Consider the following 19,900-nt stretch of genomic DNA (forward strand, 5'->3'; position numbering starts at 1 on the left):
AGCAGCACCTGGTGAAAGCGTGTGCCCCATCTGTTGATGGTTTATGTTGTATGTGTCATGTCCTGGCCTGGTTTCCCACTGCTGTGGAGGTAATCAATGAACAGCCAATAACCCATGCTGGAAAAACCAGGGATGTGCGCCACATGAACACAGTTGATGCGTTATTTGGGCAGTCACACATTGTTCCTTTTAGTAACACTATCCTCGTATGAATCGACAGAGAAAAGAACTTGATTGCAAAGGAATATGATACATTTAGTTTGATTGAACATGCTGTAGATCTGAGGCAGAATAGTTCTCTATAACATCCTGTGGTGAACCAAGGGCAGAATTAATCATCACGGCATTCTGTGTATATCAGTTGTGGTAGTTTACTTGAAGGCAGTGAGCGGGGAAATAAACTCAGGAAAATTGGCTCCCAGTTGGCTTCCAGTTGTGTCCACATTGAAGAAAAGCTTCTTTCTTTGGTAAGTGACTAATTCAAAATGTTTAACGTTTATGTTCAAGATTATTGCTCTTATTTACTGATGTGTTTTTAAATAGAATAGGAAGGTAGGTAAAGATGGTGACTTCATTCCACACTGTCTCGCACCTTCAGGCAGCTTTTGTTGTATACTCCCCATGGAGCTGAGAATGCTTTTTCCAATACACACTGATTAGTTTGTCTGTTTGTTTGTTTTAACTCTGTACTCCAGATATTTGCAAATATTCAATCTCTAAGACTAGTCTGTTGATAATTATGTATGGACCAGACAATCCAGTGATCAGCATCATGAGCAACAATCCCAAAACTGACATCAATGACATGCTATCAACCAAGTCACTGAGCCTGACTACCCGATCCATTTAGTTGCCTGGTATGACAAGCATAGGTTGCTGGGGACTTAATTCTTCCCCTGAATCAACCTGGGTCCACAGCGATCACTGATCTTTTGATGGGTTATATTATGTCCTGGGTTGTCAGCATGACCTGAGGTGGTGTGGAGTGACCTGCTGTGGTGTGGAGTGACCTGCTGTGGTGTGTGGTGTGGAGTGGCCTGCTGTGGTGTGGAGTGACCTGCTGTGGTGTGGAGTGACCTGCTGTGGTATGGAGTGACCTGTGTTGTGGAGTGACCTGGTATGTGGAGTGACCTGTGTTGTGGAGTGACCTGCTGTGGTGTGGAGTGACCTGCTGTGGTATGGAGTGACCTGTGTTGTGGAGTGACCTGGTATGTGGAGTGACCTGTGTTGTGGAGTGACCTGCTGTGGTGTAGAGTGACCTGCTGTGGTGTGGAGTGACCTGCTGTGGTATGGAGTGACCTGCTGTGGTATGGAGTGACCTGCTGTGGTATGGAGTGACCTGCTGTGGTGTGGAGTGACCTGCTGTGGTATGGAGTGACCTGTGGTGTGGAGTGACCTGTGTTGTGGAGTGACCTGCTGTGGTGGGGAGTGACCTGCTGTGTTGTGGAGTGACCTGTGGTGTGGAGTGACCTGTGTTGTGGAGTGACCTGCTGTGGTGTGGAGTGACCTGCTGTGGTATGGAGTGACCTGCTGTGGTGTGGAGTGACCTGCTGTGGTGTGTAGTGACCTGCTGTGGTATGGAGTGACCTGCTGTGGTGTGGAGTGACCTGCTGTGGTGGGGAGTGACCTGCTGTGTCGTGGAGTGACCTGCTGTGGTGTGGAGTGACCTGCTGTGGTGTGGAGTGACCTGCTGTGGTTTGGAGTGGCCTGCTGTGGTGTGGAGTGACCTGCTGTGGTTTGGAGTGGCCTGCTGTGGTGTGGAGTGGCCTGCTGTTGTGGGGAATGACCTGCAGTATGGATGCATGATCCTAGTGACAGCTGCAGTGCCAATGGCCTGGGTCTTCAATGCTCATCAGTCAGCTGCTAGTCTGTCTCACAGTCGCTGTTTAGTATTTACCCCTCCACCCAGCCCTTACTGTTATATGCTGTAGTAAAGAATCTACTCTATATTTTCCAAGACTAAGTGTTAGTCTAGATTTGCTGTATTTTGTTATCATCTGGGCATGGCATGGAAGGTGAAAAGTCTGTTTGGTTGTGTTTGCTGTTTTGATGAAACATATGAGGGCCATTTGAGGTTACGAGGATCACAGACAACATATAGGGTAGATTTTGGATTTGAAACACATAAATGTCTGGATCTTCTCGAGTCAAGAGAGTTAACTGACTTTAAAAGTCCAGTTTCAACACTTGCCGAACAAGGCTGAAATTCCTGGGCTCGATCGTAGCACCACCAGTGGTTATTGTGAGTTATGTCCCTTCTAAGCATCTCCTATGGACCAATCATATTTCACCTCTTGTATCACTTGCATTTGTTTCAAATAAATTGGCGGCACCAGGCAAGACGATCTGATTGATAATCAAGATCTATACTGTGATAAAAAGGGTCTTACATAGCGAAGTGGATCAAATCACGAGAGCACCTTGATTAAAAACATGAAAAGATTTGGCAAATATCTGTAGACAATGAGTTGGCGATGCACATGCTTTGCAAATCCTGCCATCGACCGTAATCGTCATGACAGTTTACCAACCGGATTTTGATTTCATTGCGCGATTTTGATTGGACACGCATGGACTCGTTAGTCCAGCAAATTGTAATGCCATAATTCCTGCCTAGTTCGGCAAGGGTGGAAACTGGACTTTTATAGTCAGTTAACTCCCTTGCCTCAGGAAGATGGTCATTTGTTGTGAAGGTGAAAAGTCTGTTTGGTTGTGTTTGCTGCTTTAATGAAACATATCAGGACCATATGAGGTTATGAGGATCACAGACAACATATAAGATAGACTTGGGATTTGAAACTCATAACTGTCTGATAATACACAGGGCCTTACCATGTTAACCTGGATGCAAGCTATTATAAGTTGTAGCAGTATCTACTGTAGCAGATACTTCTACAGTGAATTGATCTCACAGACATGTTTCAGTCTGCCATTGTAAAAAATTAAAATAAATTGAAAACTGATAGAAAACAGTTATTCGATTTAGCTAAGGTCAATTTGAGCTGTGTCACATGATTTTCATTGACTTGTAAACAACTTCAGCTTTTTGTTTTTTAGTGGGAAACAGAGGATTTATTCTCCCTCCACGTGCACGCTGTTTCCCCATGGTGGGGTATAAGAGATTTGTTGCCCACTCAGAATGTTTTTCCCTCCTAGGCGGGATACATAGTACTTTATCAAGATCATGTGAACCAATCAGATCTCAACATTCTGAGATGGAGGTTAGATAAAATACCGTATTCGATGTAATGAGCGCCCTGCTCTAATAAGCGCCCACGGTGATATTTGCTAATCTATTGGCAAGTGAACAATCCCAGTTAGCACCCCTTCCGAATGATCAATGTAAGCAAGACTTATTTATTCGTGTATGATACGCACTCGTGTGTTATATGCACCCTTAACTATGGGCAATTAAATTCTGGAAAAATATATAGCATAAACAACAAAATTTATCTTTCAACTCTGTTTTTTCCACCCAAATAATATTCTAATAAGAGCCCCCTATTTCTAATTTTGAGAGTGCCCTGGGCGCTTATTAGGTCGAATATGGTATGTTTTTTATTAGTAATGTCTTTTGAAATTAAGATTGTCGCTTGTTGCCAGCCTGGATCTCCCATGTTAATGCTTTTATTTCTGAGTGAGTGAGTGATTGAGTATGGTTTTACATCATTTTGAGAAATATTGCAGCAATATCACAGCAGAGATTTATTTATTTCTGAGAGTTGCCTTGACTCGAAAATATAGACCCAGATAGATCATGTTAAGTTGGTGTGTGTTTCTTGACAGTTGTTTTCCTTTGTTTCAGTCTTCCATCGCTGCGGATGCTGGTGTATGGGTGGGTCTTGACATTCGTCTGTATGAACATCCTCCACGCCGTCACCACCAAGCAAGAGGTGTCTCCCAAGATCCGGAAACTCCAGGCATCATGTGCCGATGAGAACTCCTGCCAGGTGGCGCTGGCCAAGGAGGAACTGAAAGAGAGGCTGACCCCGCTAGAATACCATGTGACCCAAGAACGGGGCACGGAGAGGTGAGTGAATGCTAGAGTTTAGTGTTACGCCAATATTCCAGCTGTAAATAATAACAGCATAGGAGACAGTGCATGATGACAGCCAGGTCTCACATTGTAAACACAAGATCCTTCGTTATCTCTTAAACAATTGGGGGCATGGGTGGCCCAGTTGTCAAAGGCACGGCAGTTCTCAGTGCAGATAGTCTTTGTTTGTCGGTTATAACCCCGTTCACCTGGATAATGTTTACAGGTTTGTAAGCAGCATACCCGAGCTCGTGGGTTTCATCAAGTGGTAAACGTCTGAGACGTGCATAACTTTGGGTTTTCCTCCCAAAGGGGATCACTCACTCACTCACTCACTCACTCACTCACTCACTCACTCACTCACTCACTCACTCACTATTTTAACAAACATGGGGAACAGCGGACAAGGGATTTACCACTGTTACACATTAAAATACAAAGTGTGACCAAAGCTTAAATGTTTAGTTCTGAGAGCTCTTGACTAGGTTGATACTGCAGCGGTAGAAACTAACATGTTTAGTCCATTAGTCGTTATATGTCTACAGTGAATTGATCTCACCGACATGTTTCAATCTGCCATTGTAAAAGAATTACAACTAATTGAAAACTGATAGAAAACAGTTGTTCGATTTGGCTGAGGTCACATGATTTTCATTGACTCGTAAACAACTTCTGCCTTTTGGTTTGTAGTGGGGTACAGAGGATTCCACGTGCAGGCTGTTTTCCTCGTGGCTGGGTATAAGAGATTTGTTGTCCCGCTCATTTTTTTCCCTTCTTGGTGGGTTACATAGTACTTTAGTCCTTATAATGATACCATTCTGCAAAACCCATAAAAATGGCAAATTTCTACAAGTCCTTATGATACCTTAACTATTGGGCAGTTTGACAAGGACTACAGGACTAGTGCTAATTTCTTACGCTGTACTGACGGAGAAAGATGATGATGGCATCATTATTTGCACTGCAGACCCTTCTCCGGGAAGTTTGTGAGCACGAAGGATGAGGGCATGTACAACTGCGTCGTCTGCGGCAACCCCCTCTTCTCCTCGGACACCAAATACAACTCCCGATCTGGGTGGCCTTCCTTCTACGATGTCGTCAACAAGGACAGGGTGGTGCTCAAAGATGACACGTCACAAGGTGAGATATGAAACAGAGTTACCTCCCTTCAGGGGTTGATACTGAAAAATTCAATACCACAAAATCGGTTAGGCAGGACAGCTGATGTCACAATTGCATCCAATAGTCAAGTGTAGATGTTTTCAGTGTTCTGAGAGTTACCTCCCTTTTTTACAAAAGAGTTATCTTCCCTAACTCTTTGATAAGAAATTTGTATTTTGACAATTTTGGCTTTGTTATTCATGTACCAAAACCTCACAGACATCCAGGAAGTTGATGAAGGACTTGCTTCATGACCTAACATGACATGTATTATGCCCTAAATTTAAAATTAAGACAAAGTAATTAAACAATTGCTTAGGGATATTTATCAAACTAAAAATCATTAATGCCTAAGTCACTAAGTCAAATTTTGAAATGATGAATGAGTTGTCAATCATAATGACACTTATCTCCTTTCGTACTTATCTACCTTATTCGACGTAATAAGCGCCCCACTCTAATAAGCGCCCACGGCGACATTTGCTAATATATTGACTAGTGAACAATCCCAATTAGCACCCCTTCCGATTGATGAATGTACACAAGACTTACTTATTCACGTATCATACGCACTCGTGTGTTATATGCACCCTTAAATATGGGCAATTAAATTCTGGAAAAATATAACTGTCGTACATAAACACTTCAGGCTGTCAGCATAAACCACGAAATTTATCTTTCAATTATTTTTTTTCTACCAAAATAACATTCTAATAAGAGCCCCCTATTTCTAATTTTGAGAGTGCCCTGGGCGCTTATTACGTCGAATATGGTATTTTGTATTTTCCTGACAAGTGGTATTTTCACAAGCAATTGGAAAAATCAAGAAAAAAGAATTTGAAACCTGGTCATGCCAAACATGGTTGAATGAAATGTTGGTGTTGATACCTAAGGCTCTGCACACATGCTTTAGACACTATCAATAATGACAGCCTATCAATGATCCTTTAACAAAGAAGACAGACTACCAGTAGAGCAAAAAGTAAAATTAGGATTTTGGTATCGTCAGGTATGGAACGCGTGGAGGTTGTGTGTTCACACTGTGGGGCCCATCTTGGTCATGTGTTCGACGACGGACCAATGCCTACAGGACAGCGATATTGTGTCAATTCAGCGGCCTTGGCCTTTACTTCCAAAAATCCTCAAAGGGAATCGTTGCGCTCCAGCGGTGATCTGTAGAAGTTCCGTCCATGTAACTGCTGACTAATTTTAGAAGCCAATAAACTTGATGATCACCTTAAATCTGATTTGATTATGAATCATGTGAAGAAGGTTGTAGAGAAGTCATTCCTTCTTATTGACTGTGGACTAGTGTTAGATGGCGCCACAATGCACTGCACTGATTTGATTATGAATCATGTGAACAAGGTTGTAGAGAAGTCATTCCTTCTAATTGACTGTGGCCTAGTGGTAGATGGCGCCACAATGCACTGCACTGATTTGATTATGAATCATGTGAACAAGGTTGTAGAGAAGTCATTCCTTCTTATTGACTGTGGCCTAGTGTTAGATGGCGCCACAATGCACTGCACTGATTTGATTATGAATCATGTGAACAAGGTTGTAGAGAAGTCATTCCTTCTTATTGACTGTGGCCTAGTGTTAGATGGCGCCACAATGCACTACACAGATTCCATGCTGATGCTCATGGTTTGTCAGTACCATACTAGCCTCTGCTTGTGGGTTTCATCAAAGTGGTTAGCTACCAACCATTTGATATACAGTGATCCCTTGCTACCACGTTACATTTGGGGTCCAAATAATTGATTAGCTTTATAGACGTTCAGCGGCTTAACCGAGGTGGAGTCGTAGGGGTAGATGACCAACACAACAGTGCATGCTCGATCGGCCTTCCTAACACAATCTATGCCGCACATTGCATATCAGAGTCTGAAAAAGATTAGAATATTTAAGTTGTTTATGATTCACTGCATGAAAAAGATTTAGAGAGTGTTATACACGGTGAAAGCCTGCACATTCTCTACGATCAAAAGATCAAAAGATTCCAATGTGCTGGCCCACTGCCATGGAACAATCAGCCATAACAAAATTAGAGATACAGAAACTTTAAAAAGACACTCACAACCTTTTTCTTCAAGAGAGGCTTTGAATAGATCAATCATGGTCTAAGAACATTTGAGCAGGTGTTAATTGGAAAATGCGTTATAAAAATTCTTAATTTAATTTTAATCTTAAAAAAACGACATCGTATCCCTTCAGCAAATTCTGGTTGACGAACAGTTGTAACAAACTTGGTCAATAAAAATTTGAAAATTGAGTTAAAACATTACTAGACATGATGATTTACCAATTAAATTGGTTTTCCTTCTCTCCAAGGCATTGTTTTATATATACAGATATAAATTGTATCTGAAATTAGTATTTTATCAGGAATAATATTTTCCAATATCATGTTATTATAGTTGGAGGTTTTATTATATATATTTAAAATTATTAGAACCATAATCGTAGCACTTTGGTACACCCAATTTCTATTGCTGGATATTTGTTATGTGTGGAACAATTTGGCCCGTCACCATAGGAACTTCACACGCTACATGCAAAAATGTTATGTTGACATATAATAGTCAAACTGCCACAAATATGAGTTTTGACAAGCCAAAGTATGGCATTTGTGATATATACCTCTTCTCTGACCACTAAGGTTTGTTCAAAGCATTAAAAGTGGTAATGTGATTGTGGTTGGCAAGTAAGTGGGCTCTGACAATCAGTACTCACATGATTTCTCCAAAATTGATGTAAACAACATGGAATAAAAGTTTGAATAAAATATTTTACAAACATATGTTTCTATAAGATTTATAAGAATAAAAGAATTTGTTCTCAGGCAATGGTTTTTGAAAATATTGTGCGGGCTGGCGGTGTCTTTTTTTCTTTTTTTTTTGGGGGGGGGGGTTGTTCAAACTTTTATGTTACCAATAAACAATTGTGTACAATCAACCCGGAAAAGAGCCTCCCTACATGAATATATTCCTTGATGAGTAAAATACTGTACCACAGTGTTTGACTACTGTTGGACTTAGAATATTTAAGGATTTTTTTAAAATGAAAATAAAAACGAAACGTGCGGCGAACTTTATGATGATGTTGGCGGTGCCTGAGAACCAAGACTATTATTTTGTTTAGCCTAACAAGATAGTGTATTAATAGGATTAAATTGTGTACTTCAGTTCAGATTTGATGACTGGTATTTCCGTGTTACGTGCTTGTGATGATCAGCTGGTAATGTATTTTTGTGATAGAAAAAACAGTGTCAGTGTAAAACTTGAGTTTATCAAAACTGTACATAATGTTTGGGAGCCATGTGTTACCATGGGCTGTAACTGAGTTAGCACTATATTGAAGTGCACAATAGCGAGGGAACACTGTAGTTTCTTTGAATTCCTTACCTCTTTTACATCAAAGCAATAAATCCCATATTTTGGCTATTATCACACAATAAAATTTTTGGTTATTACATTAGACATCCTCTTCACTCTCAGCTATTCATTATTAGTCTACAGGGGAACCCTGTCTAGCGCACACTGCTTCTGTGCACGCAAGTGATGGGTAAACCATTTGATATTTCTGGTAGGGAGGAGGGATTCTTTTGAAAGTATGATTTAATTCAGGATGTGATGGAAAAAATAACAAGTTTGACTCAACTTTTAAAAAAACCTTAATAACTGTTCACTAGATGTTCTCAATAGAAATGTGATGTTGGTCCCCACAGAAGTGTTTGGCTTCTCCTTTCAGAGAAAATATGTCGGTGCAGTGTTGAAAAAAATATTTCTTTCCAACAACAATTGGTTGGTTCCACATCTTCTATCATCTGCATCACTTCCTCCGACTGCATCATCGACTTGCAATGAGTGCAGTGCTTGTATAGAGTATAGACTCATGAAGATCTGGGGTAGAATAGGTCTTTAGCAGCCTATGCTTGCCGTAAAAGGCGACTATGCTTATCGTAAGAGGCAACTAACGGGATCAGGTGGTCAGGCTCACTGACTTGGTTGTTGCATGTCATCGTATCCCAATTGCGTGGATCGATGCTCATGATATCAATCACTGGATTGTCTGGTCCAGACTCGATTATTTACAGACCGCTGTCATATAGCTGGAATATTGCTGAGTTCGGCGTTAAACAACCAACCAAGCAACCAACTATAGAGTATCACAACATCTAACTCACTCACGAACACACTCAGGAGTGTAGCCCATTTGACAAGACAATTATTGGGCTATACAAGTAACTGAACTTCAATTCTAATCCTAAAAGTTCATTTAAGTTCATTTAAGTACAGTAATAGAATCTCTAAATAATATATTGATGCATGGAGATCTCGGCTCCGCTTCATAAACCCTGCTGTCGGCAACAGTACGTGTGTATGTCACAGCAACCTGCAGTGTGTTACCAAGTACAATGGTGTTATCAGACTGTAATGGATACTACCAGAAGCAGTTGTGTCGGCAGACTTTGTGTTTCATGAGTGTGGCACACTGGAATTGTTCTTTGAGAGTACACTGTGGCAGATTTGAAGAAAAATTTATTTTAATCTTTGTGTGGTAGGACACATGCTCGCTCGGCCTTCCTAACACAATCTATGCTGCACATTGCATGTCAGAGTTTCAAAAAGATTAGAATATCCCAAGTTGTTTATGATTGTGACAACAGTGTGTTGTTGTCACAGGTGTTGGTGGACTGAATGAAACTACCGTAGTCGACGTAATAAGCGCCCACGGTGTTATTTGCTAATGTAATGGCTAGTGAACAATCCCAGTTAGCACCCTTTCCAATTGATCAATGTACACAAGACTTATTTATTCGTGTATAATACACAATCGTTTGTTATATGCACCGGTCCCTTAATTATGGGCAATTTAATTCTCGAAAATATATCTATCGTGTATAATACACACAGATTCTTCTTTCATATCAATTCAGGCTGTCAGCTTAAACCACAAAATTTACAATCGTTTGTCATCTCACCCAAGTTATATTCTAATAAGAGCCTCTATTTCTAATTTTGAGAGCGTCCTGGGTGCTTATTACGTCGAATACGGTAACTCTGTTCATCTGCTAGTGTGACCCGTTCATGCTATGTGTAGCCGACATAAAATGTCAGATTCCTGAGGAATTTAAGTCCGACCTTCTAATCTGAGGTTGGACATTTTGTCCTCATGACCGAAGACGTTAACCCTTTCAGTAAGCACAGTTTCATTAGTGGGATATCTCCACGCCCTGCTACACACTCCCTATCAACACACCGCACATCCTGGGCCTCATAAGTAGGATACTGAGACTTTTTTATTACGAGGGTCCTCAGTACATTGTAATCACCACCGACCCACTCACCCACTAGGCACACACAACAAAGCCAATTGCTAGTCTGATGCGACAGAAAGCTTGGTAATTCTTATGACACCCACAAGCACATCACCTGTGCATTTGAACCAGGAAGTAGATAACATTGTTATGAAGCGAAAGAGTCACTGAGCAATGATCCACGATAACCTGATGGTTCTGTGTGAGACTTGATAGTTCCTGTTGGTGTTTGTCGCCTGTAGGGAATAGGTGACAGGAGAGACAATAAAGATTTGATTGGTTTGTTGGTGTGTTTTCTGATAAAGCCTTGTACATGTTACAGTTTGTTTTCTGAAAAACTTTGAGTCCATAGTAAAAAGGGAAAACTCATTTTATTAGATAATCTTTTGTTGTTGTTGTTGGTTTGTTGTTTAACGCCGCACTGAGCAATATTCCAGCTATATGACGGCGGTCTGTAAATAATCGAGTCTGGACCAGACAAACCAGTGATTAATATCATTAGCATCGATCCAGGCACTTGGGAACGATGACGTGCATCAATCAAGTCAGCGAGCCTGACCACCCGATTGTGTTAGTCGCCTTTTACAACAAGCATAGTCACCTTTTACGGCAAGCATGGGTTGCTGAAGACCTATTCTACCCCGGAATCTTCACGAGTCTATTAGATAATCACTTAATGGTATAGTAAATAGGTTAAAAAATATTTGAATAGTTTTACATTAGTGCTAAACATTCCGGTACCAGTGATCAATGGTACCAATTATTACACACATTCTGCAGCGATAGAAACTAACTGTTTTAGTCAACTAGTCCTTATAATGATAACATATAGCAAAACCCCACAAAATGGCAATTTCTACTAGTCCTTATGATACACAGGAAATATGGGCAATTTGGCAAGGACTATAGGACTAGTGCCAATTTCTAATACTGATTCTGTCTGTTATACCACTTGACAGGCCTACGCAGCCTTCTTGAGACAAAAATAATGACTGCCCTCAAAATTAGGGCTGTAATGATTCTCTGACACCTATGATATCATCGATACTTAGGTGCCCACGGTACTTGAATCGGCAGTATGTGAGATAAGATACGCTATAAATAGAACAGGAACTAATTGAGTTACCTACCATAATGGCAGAAGTAGCACAGCGCCACCTGTGAGCATGGCAGAACACAAGGACGTGGTGACTGAGGACAAGCCCACTAGCTGTTTCATATTAGGACAATCGCTTCATCCAAAACTTTTTTTCTTGTGGTTTTCATTGTTAAAGATTTTCAAATAACAATAAATAAATGCATGAAGAAAGAGGTTTTAAAAAAAGAGCTGTATTTAAATGATTTCACCATTTCTTACTGTTCGATGTGGTGTATCGTGGTACGTGTAGTATCATCACTCTGTATCATGATACAAATCGTATCGCAAGATACCAAGCGATACCCAGCTCTACATATATAATATTGTATTCCACATTGGTGAAATAGCTAGTGGGTGGATCTGTAAGCAGGTAATAAAAACACAAACGCTTATGTTGAAATATGGGTTGGTATGTATACTGGAAAGAGGAACAAGCCACTTGCTGTGTAGTATACGCAGTAGATACACGATATCATTTCTGGTATAACTCTTCGTCATGTATCAATTGGTTGAGCCCTCAGTATGTGATATTGTGTAGACCAGATGCTATCATTACTTTGGTCAACTTAAATAAGAGACACTGACTCTGAAGTGTGAGGATTGAGAAGAATGAGTAACAGTACTTCTGCAGCAGCTAGCAAACTGATTTTAATTAACAGACCCACAATAGCACAAACATAAACATCTTATGCTAAAAATAGTCTTGGTTATCAGGCACCTCCTGCATCATCATAAAGTTCGCCGCACGTTTCGTTTTTATTTCCATTTTAATTTTTTTTTTTAAATCCTTAAAAATTCCAAGTCCAACAGTAGTCAAATACTGTATTCCAGTATTTTACTCATCAAGGAATACATTTATTTAGGGAGGGCCTTTCCCAGGTTGATTGTACACAATTGTTTATTGATTACACAACTGTTTATTGGTTACATCGCCCACGCGCACTATATTTTCAAAAACAGACTGAGATCAAATTCTTTTATGTTTTAAAGCTTATTACTTATTAGTTGTCAACTTGTGACTAATGGCAGCCGTTGAAAATACACTTTGCTGGTGATATTGAACAGGCTGGTCAGGGATAGACACCATTTGTCATATCCAACTAGTCACAGCTCATTTGTTTTGTTTTGTTTTGTTTTGTTCACGTCATGATTTAAGTCGATATGAACACTGTCTCTGAATCCACCCACAAGGATACGATGATTAATCGTTGAAATGGTCAGTTAAAACCTGAAGCACAATACACATTCAATTATTAATCATGGGGTCGGTGGGTCTTTTAAACCACGGCCAACTTTCAAAGAACCTATCACCTGACTATTTATAGACAACATTGTTTTGATAACTATATTTAAGAAGATATTTAAGAACTCTATCTTTAACTGTGAGAACATCGTGTGAGTCGGCCGTGGGTAAGGCACAGGAAATATGTTACCTGAGTCTTTTAGACGTTCATCGTGACTTGGGGCAAGTACAATTGAAGCACATTTATCAATCACCTAAATATTACTTGCCCATGTTGATGGGCCTATTATATTTATAATTATATGGGACTATTATATGTATTATTCATAGCCCCAATCAAGAAAAGCAGCGTTAGAAATTGGCACTAGTCCTGTAGTCCTTGCCAAACTACCCAATAGTTAAGGTATCATAAGGACTAGTAGAAATTTGCCCTTTTTAAGGGTTTTGCTATATGTTATCATTATAAGGACTAGTGGACTAAAAATGTTAGTTTTTAACTCTGAAAAGTTTACTGAAATGCTACCAAGTCAGTGTATGGAATAAACTGAACAACAAATTTCCTGTTCATAAACAGATTAACTCTTTGTCTTGATATCAGTAAATATATCATTGTTAAGTCTACCCCGGTAAGTAATATCTTCCATCTTGCCTTAGCAGAGACCACATTGGTTAATGAATGCTGCTGGCAACATTTGGGGGAAAATTGTCCGTCAAGGTAAATGATAGGGAAATCATGAAATTGCATCGTTTCCAAGTTGTGTTTATCTGACAGTTCAGTGTTGTCCAATCAAAGAAGCCATGGTTTAGATGATGTTGTACAGGGGATGTTCTAATTCCAGGTCTGAAGAAGATGGAGGTTCGATGTGCAGATTGCCAGTCCCACCTCGGCCACGTGTTCGACGATGGACCCAAGCCGACCGGTGTCCGATACTGTGTGAACTCTGTCTCATTGGAATTCAGGAAACACACAACTGTATAGCACAGAGTTATCTCCCTTGCTGAAGGCAATCTCAGGCTCCATGACCATGCTACAGACAGCCAAAGCTGATTGGACAGTTTGAAACTACTGCATCATGGGATAATATGCAATATCATTGATAGTTTTCAAGACATGTTTTACCATTGTTATGTAGCATAATGAGTGGAACAGATTGTGGATGGCAGGGTGGAGGGCACCTGTTAATGTAACACACAAATCTTCTGGTGATTGTGATGGAAGACCTGATATTGATTTAGTACAAACGATTCATCACGTATCATTATGGGAATGTTTAACTGCAGACTGTTGATAGGAACATGTTCATAAAAATACCCTGTCCTAGTCCTGAGACGAATTATGACTACTGATTTAAATTAATTTTAAGAAAATTTCTGGATTTCATCACGGACCTATATAACAAGTCCGTGATTTCATGAATCTCTTTGGACTGAAAGTTAATGAAAATATTCTTCTCAATATTTGGTACCATGATACTTAATTCTGTGACATAAGATGACGGCAAAAACCTATTGAACTGTGTGTTTATGTTTTATCAACTTGAATTGATAGCTCAGTTCCAAAGCAAAGTTGAATACTATTTGCATGACAACATATCTGATCAATCAATCCCATTGAGACCCCATCTGGATTCTCCCAATCCCTCTCAAAAGTTGAGTACTGTATTGTAGGCCGAAAGTTTTTCATTTCTTGGTTAAGAGATTTTTGTTGGTATATCGGACGATGGACAGAGTGTTTATAAGATTTAAGATCTGAGAAGTATAAAGTTTGAATGAAATCTTGAATCAGAGTTCTGAAATTGTAATGATATTAAGCTCACCGAGGCAGTTTATTTGATGGCCTTAATTCATCATTGTACGTACAAGTAAGATGAAATTGGTTGGTTTGAACAGGGATATTTACAATGATCAATGGACAGATTAGGTGTGAGCTTTGGTTGGTGGGATAAAATACTGTAGACAGTTTACGCTAGAAGTGGCTGAAGTCGTTGCAGAGCTGGGTAGTTTGATTCTGATTGGTGAAGAGCAAGTCACATGACTGGAGGCGGCAGCAAGGAGATGATTATTTATTTGCAAAGATTTTTTACAATTTATGTGATTACATTTGTACATGTAAAGGTAGTGATATTGTTTTGTTTTATAATTTACTTGTTTATTTTGTTGTTACAATTATCGGCATATTTACATGAAATGATAAAAATATGATTTTGACTGGTAGGTTAATTGCTTCAGTTCTTGGCATCTCAATCTTGAATTCAGTTAAAACCTCTTTTTAAACATTATAAAGCTGCAGACTCAAAATTTCCTATTTAAACAAAATAAACGTTTGTTAGAAAAAAGATAATGCTGGTGTCAGTAAAATAGCCATATCAACATGGCGACTATCTGGGAAGAGGTAGTTATGAGAAGATTATTGTTATGAACCCTTAAAAGTAATACTACGGACAAAACCAATACATATTATTACGGTAGTGTACGTCATTGATTCTCTACTTGACAGACCAGCAGTAATACTTACACTGTCAATTGTGCAGTCTGTGAGACACTTTGGAAGAGGATCTTATGCCATAGTTCTTGGAACATGCAGTTGAAAATGTAATTTTGTATTTGCCTGATGTAGAAAGAATATATATCTGGGTTTTATTTTTCATTTAGCCTTTTTGAACTTGTGCCTTTTTTGTTATATTGTTTATTTTGCAAATGGCTTTGTAGATGTTTTCCTTCCATTATTTATATTGGCTGTGTTACTGCTTTGTACATAACCTATTATTGCATACTATTTTCCTACCAACTGGTCCAAACACTTGGTGTTGACGTCAGATGGAATATATGCCAGTCAGCTGCCATCGGTCAGTGGTGATGTAACATTGGTGATGTAAGGTGTTACCATGGTTACACTGAATACTTAATGTTGCCTGGCAACACCCTCCATGTTCACACAGATGAGCGAGAACTGTTTGTGCAGAACATCTGTGTGCAGGTCCAGGTGTATGATGCATCAGCTTCCACACTGTGTTGTTGTGACGTTGTGACGTTGTGACGTTGTTGTCATGTTCAGGGTTTTACCTTGTTGTTAAACTGGGTCCAGAGCATCCTTTACATGTCCAGGGTCCTGGTGAGATATGTGAGGGGCCATACTACACAATAATAAAACTTAAAACAATTAGATATGACATGACATAAATGATATTGTGATCATGATAATGAACATGTGTTTATGAAGTGACAGACTTTCAAATCAGTGATATATATGCTTGTCATGAGAGGCGACTAATGGGATCGGGTTGGTCAGTCAACTTGCAGCAACATTAGTTGTTTTTAGTATTTTCTGGAAAATATTTATATTCCAAAACTCCCAATTCAATCCCAGAATATCATGTCCGGCCGCTTATTCCAGTCCAGACCGTAAAAGGTGACTATGTTTGTCGTAAGAGGCAACAAACTGGGATCGGGTGGTCAGACTCGCTGACATGGTTGATGCATGTCATCGTATCCAAATTGCATAGATCGATGCTCATGATATCATTCACTGGATTGTCTGGTTCACACTCAATTATTTACAGACTGCCGTCATATAGCTGGAATATTGCTGAGTACGGCATTAAAGAACAAACAAACAAATTAACAAACCAAGATTAAGATTGAATAATTTCATGAAAAGTGTTTACTAGTTTGTGCATCCCAGTTCATTTATTTTTTGTCTGTAAACCATGCTTTTGCATGTAATGGACGCACGTTTACACATCCTGTAAAACCCTGGACATTGCAAGAGCGATGATGCTGTGAGGATGTTGTGACACGGTGTGAGCTGTGTATCCCACGTCCAGTAGCCTTATACGGTGTGTACACGTCCTTTACACACAGCTAGCCTTACTTCTGTACACCCAGGCCAGTCCCAGCAATAACATGTGATAACATGTATAACCCTGTGAGTTGTCTGCCCTTGATCATATATACACCCTGTTGTATATCCCTTATATCTCCCTGTTCGTAGACATTAGAAGACGTTTCAGCTTTAACTGACATGACCAGTAATAATATACGCTGTTTCATGGTGCTACGTCATGTTGGATAAATGTCTTATATTCCCACGTTTGATACACTTTATAACAGCTACATTTAGATACCAAAGTTAGCCTTCATGTATCTGTTTCTTCTCAAGTAGGTGTTTCTGTTAAACACCAGGACAGATTATTGTAGTCGTTATGTACTATCTCACTAACAGCTAGTCCCACATAATTCGTCATCACAATGTAATTTGAACAGTTTATCATCTGGGCCCGGTGATTTTAGCACTTATTCGTGTAAGTCTATATTAAGGTATATGAGTTACAGTAGACGTAGTGCTGTGATCACTTTGTAGGACCCTGTGATTGTCGCTCTACGACTGTCGTAAGTCTATGTTAAAGTATGTGAGTTACAGAAGACGTAGTGTTACAATCACTTTGATAAACGTGGCCCTGGTAGTTATTGAATATTTTGATACCCCTTCGAGTAAATAGCCCATGTTCAAATGAGGATAGTGATCCTTGTGGTTGAAATAAATGGAGATGGTTAACAAGGATGGTTGATCTACTTTTGGATGTAGTTTAGCAAGAGACTGGTGAAGTTAGGTTAACAATGGCTTCACAGAAGGAAGTAGGATGCTCAAGCAGCCACTAAGGTTGGTCCATGGGCCCAGTTAGTAAGATTTTCCATTTGGAAATGACAGTCTTGTACAAACTCTTACACAAAATGTTAAAGCTAAAGAATACTGTGTTTGTAATTATCATTTAAGAAGTCTATTGGTCAGGGCCACAAGAGGACCAACAGCATCAATATATTTTCCTATATATATATCTGTTCGTTCTTTGGACTAAGTGTTGACAAGATAGGACAAGAGCTTTTGGGCCTTGTTCCACCAAGTGGTCCCAGAACTGGTGTGAGCCTAATGTTTAAGTATGGGACTTTGGATTGTCTTAGTGATAAGATTGCTTTGTGAAATAGGGCCTCGCTCCGAGAATTATGATAGCTATGCATGGGGAAGTAGCCATGTCCTGACGGTGGTGTGTGTCTGGGGGTTAGGTGTCTAGTTCTCAACAGTCCATCTACTGCACATTTCTCCACACAGATTGGTCTGTAACTCTGGTTGCTTGGCAACAGCATGCACATATTGGAGTACTTCTGAGGTTTCACTGCTGATTTGTGGGATCAGTGTTAAATCGGGTGAGTTGACTGAGACAACAATGGCCAGCAGCACAGTAGGTTTGACAGAACTTGTTTCCCATGGGGTCCCAGGCTGGCCCCATCACCTGCTGGAAGCATCCTTCGTGGGGACTGGTGGCAGGCACGTTACATCGCAAATATTGCGACCAGTGATAACTATGTACTGAAGGTATGAATTCTTCATCTTTAAATGAAGCTAATAGTATTGTGAACATGATGCAAACATTTGTGTTATTCTTCTTGAAAATATTTACACACTTTAAGAACTCGATATTTGTACTTGTTAATTTGAATCAACACTAGGTTGGTGTCATTTGATAGCTTAAACTCAGAGAGTTATTTGAGTGCTGTTGGTAGGCTGCAAATTTGAGAAGTTTGTATACTAGGTTATGTTAGTATATATTTAAGGGGGCAGTGGGGTAGCCTTGTGGTTAAAGTGGTTATTTTTGTCTCACCGAAGGCTCTGGTTTTATTCCCCACATGGGTAAAATGTGATGCGTATTTCTGATGATATGGCTTGACTACAGCAAAAAGTGGCATAAAATCACACTCACTCACTCTTCAGGGTAAGATCTGTAGTGATTAGGTATGATTGTAGTAGCCTAATTAGGACAACCTATAATACAGGTACAATATTTTTAAACTGATATTGTTTTGGAATGCCAGAAAAGTCACATTAGTAGGTTTGGAGTTCAATTTTGTATCCAGCTGTTTTGGGGTTGATCCAGTTGGTTTCAGTGTCGAAAGAACAACATGACAGCATTTTGTCATTATTTTCTCCTTGACATAATGTAGAGGTACCCCGTGTCCTATTGAACCAGTAGCTTTACAATCCATCACCCTCAGCATTGTACCCCCACACCCACAGCATTATACACACACACAGGAACCAGTCGCAATCTCCAAATGAAGTTTTTATTCTTTGGTGTGTCTCAAATGCATCAGGGGCACGGGTGGCCCAGTCGTCTAAGGCACTGTGCAGAGTTGCATCCCTTGGGCACGCCAGGAACCTATGATTTAAGGTTCGAATCCCAGTTCGCCCCGATTGTTTCTAGGTTTCTAAGCACCATACCCGTGCTCGTTGGTTTCACTGAAGTGGTAAATGTCTGAGACCTGCATCACTATGGGCTTTCCTCCCACATTAAGCTGACACGCCATGATATCACTGGAATACTGTTAAAAGCGATGTTAAACCCAACTCACTCACTCACGCTCAAATGTATCATGATTCTCAGTTATGAAGGTTTGTGTTTAAGGTAATGTCCGACATTCATCTGACTCAGTCTATCGCCAATAAACAGCATTATATTCCGACATCCGCGACCCCGTTCCCCTACACACTGCCTGACCTATGGACAACCCCAACCCCTAAGTATTACATGAACACATTGTCCCCGATACCAAGGTGGTAAGAATCAGTGAAACAAGCATCTAAACCAACTGGTTCTGTTCCATGGAAGGTGTCCAGGGATCTAACAGAGAGACCATACACCACAAGCTGATGTCTCTGTTTCCAAATAGTTCTCTCTAAAAAACAGAGCCAAGAATAGTTTTTACACTACGGGTTTTTTATAACTTTCATCATATCCACTGAACAATATTTTTTAAAACTTGCAGCAAAATTAGTTGTTTCCAGTATTTTCTGGAAAATATTTATATTCCAAAAACTCCCAATCCAATCCAAGAATATCATGTCTGGCCGCTTTAGAGGCAACTTACTGGGATCATGGGGTCAGGCTCGCTGACTTGGTTGATGCATGTCATCGTATCCCAATTGTGTGGACCGATGCTCAT

General features: G+C 39.9%; 2 protein-coding genes across 5 annotated transcripts in view; one reads left to right on the forward strand and one right to left on the reverse strand.

Annotated features, from left to right (window-relative positions):
• LOC139447223 (peptide methionine sulfoxide reductase MsrB-like) overlaps nt 1-15,703 on the forward strand; it is a 43,245-nt gene extending 27,542 nt beyond the window's left edge. For 2 of the 4 annotated variants that reach the window (XM_071228456.1, XM_071228457.1), the window contains exons 2-4: nt 3,806-4,030; nt 5,004-5,176; nt 6,207-6,425. In XM_071228456.1, coding sequence (XP_071084557.1) covers nt 3,822-4,030; nt 5,004-5,176; nt 6,207-6,376 — 552 coding nt within the window. In that variant the 5' untranslated portion in view covers nt 3,806-3,821 and the 3' untranslated portion in view covers nt 6,377-6,425. Of the gene's footprint in view, nt 1-411; nt 468-3,805; nt 4,031-5,003; nt 5,177-6,206; nt 6,426-13,743 lie in introns of those variants that run through there. The other 2 variants (XM_071228458.1, XM_071228459.1) reach the window with 2 other exon arrangements.
• LOC139448848 (mucin-6-like) lies at nt 941-1,804 on the reverse strand. Its single transcript, XM_071230372.1, has one exon. The coding sequence runs from the start codon at nt 1,802-1,804 to the stop codon at nt 941-943; it is 864 nt and encodes a 287-aa protein (XP_071086473.1).
• Nucleotides 15,704-19,900: the final 4,197 nt, after the last annotated feature.

Source organism: Haliotis cracherodii, unplaced genomic scaffold (assembly GCF_022045235.1).
Source record: "Haliotis cracherodii isolate W230 unplaced genomic scaffold, xgHalCrac1.p SCAF_7, whole genome shotgun sequence".
NCBI classification, from domain to species: domain Eukaryota; kingdom Metazoa; phylum Mollusca; class Gastropoda; order Lepetellida; family Haliotidae; genus Haliotis; species Haliotis cracherodii.

Bases quoted from the DNA above. Each gene is read 5' to 3' on its own strand.
- LOC139448848 (XM_071230372.1), bottom strand. From the start codon at position 1,804: ATGCATCCATACTGCAGGTCATTCCCCACAACAGCAGGCCACTCCACA.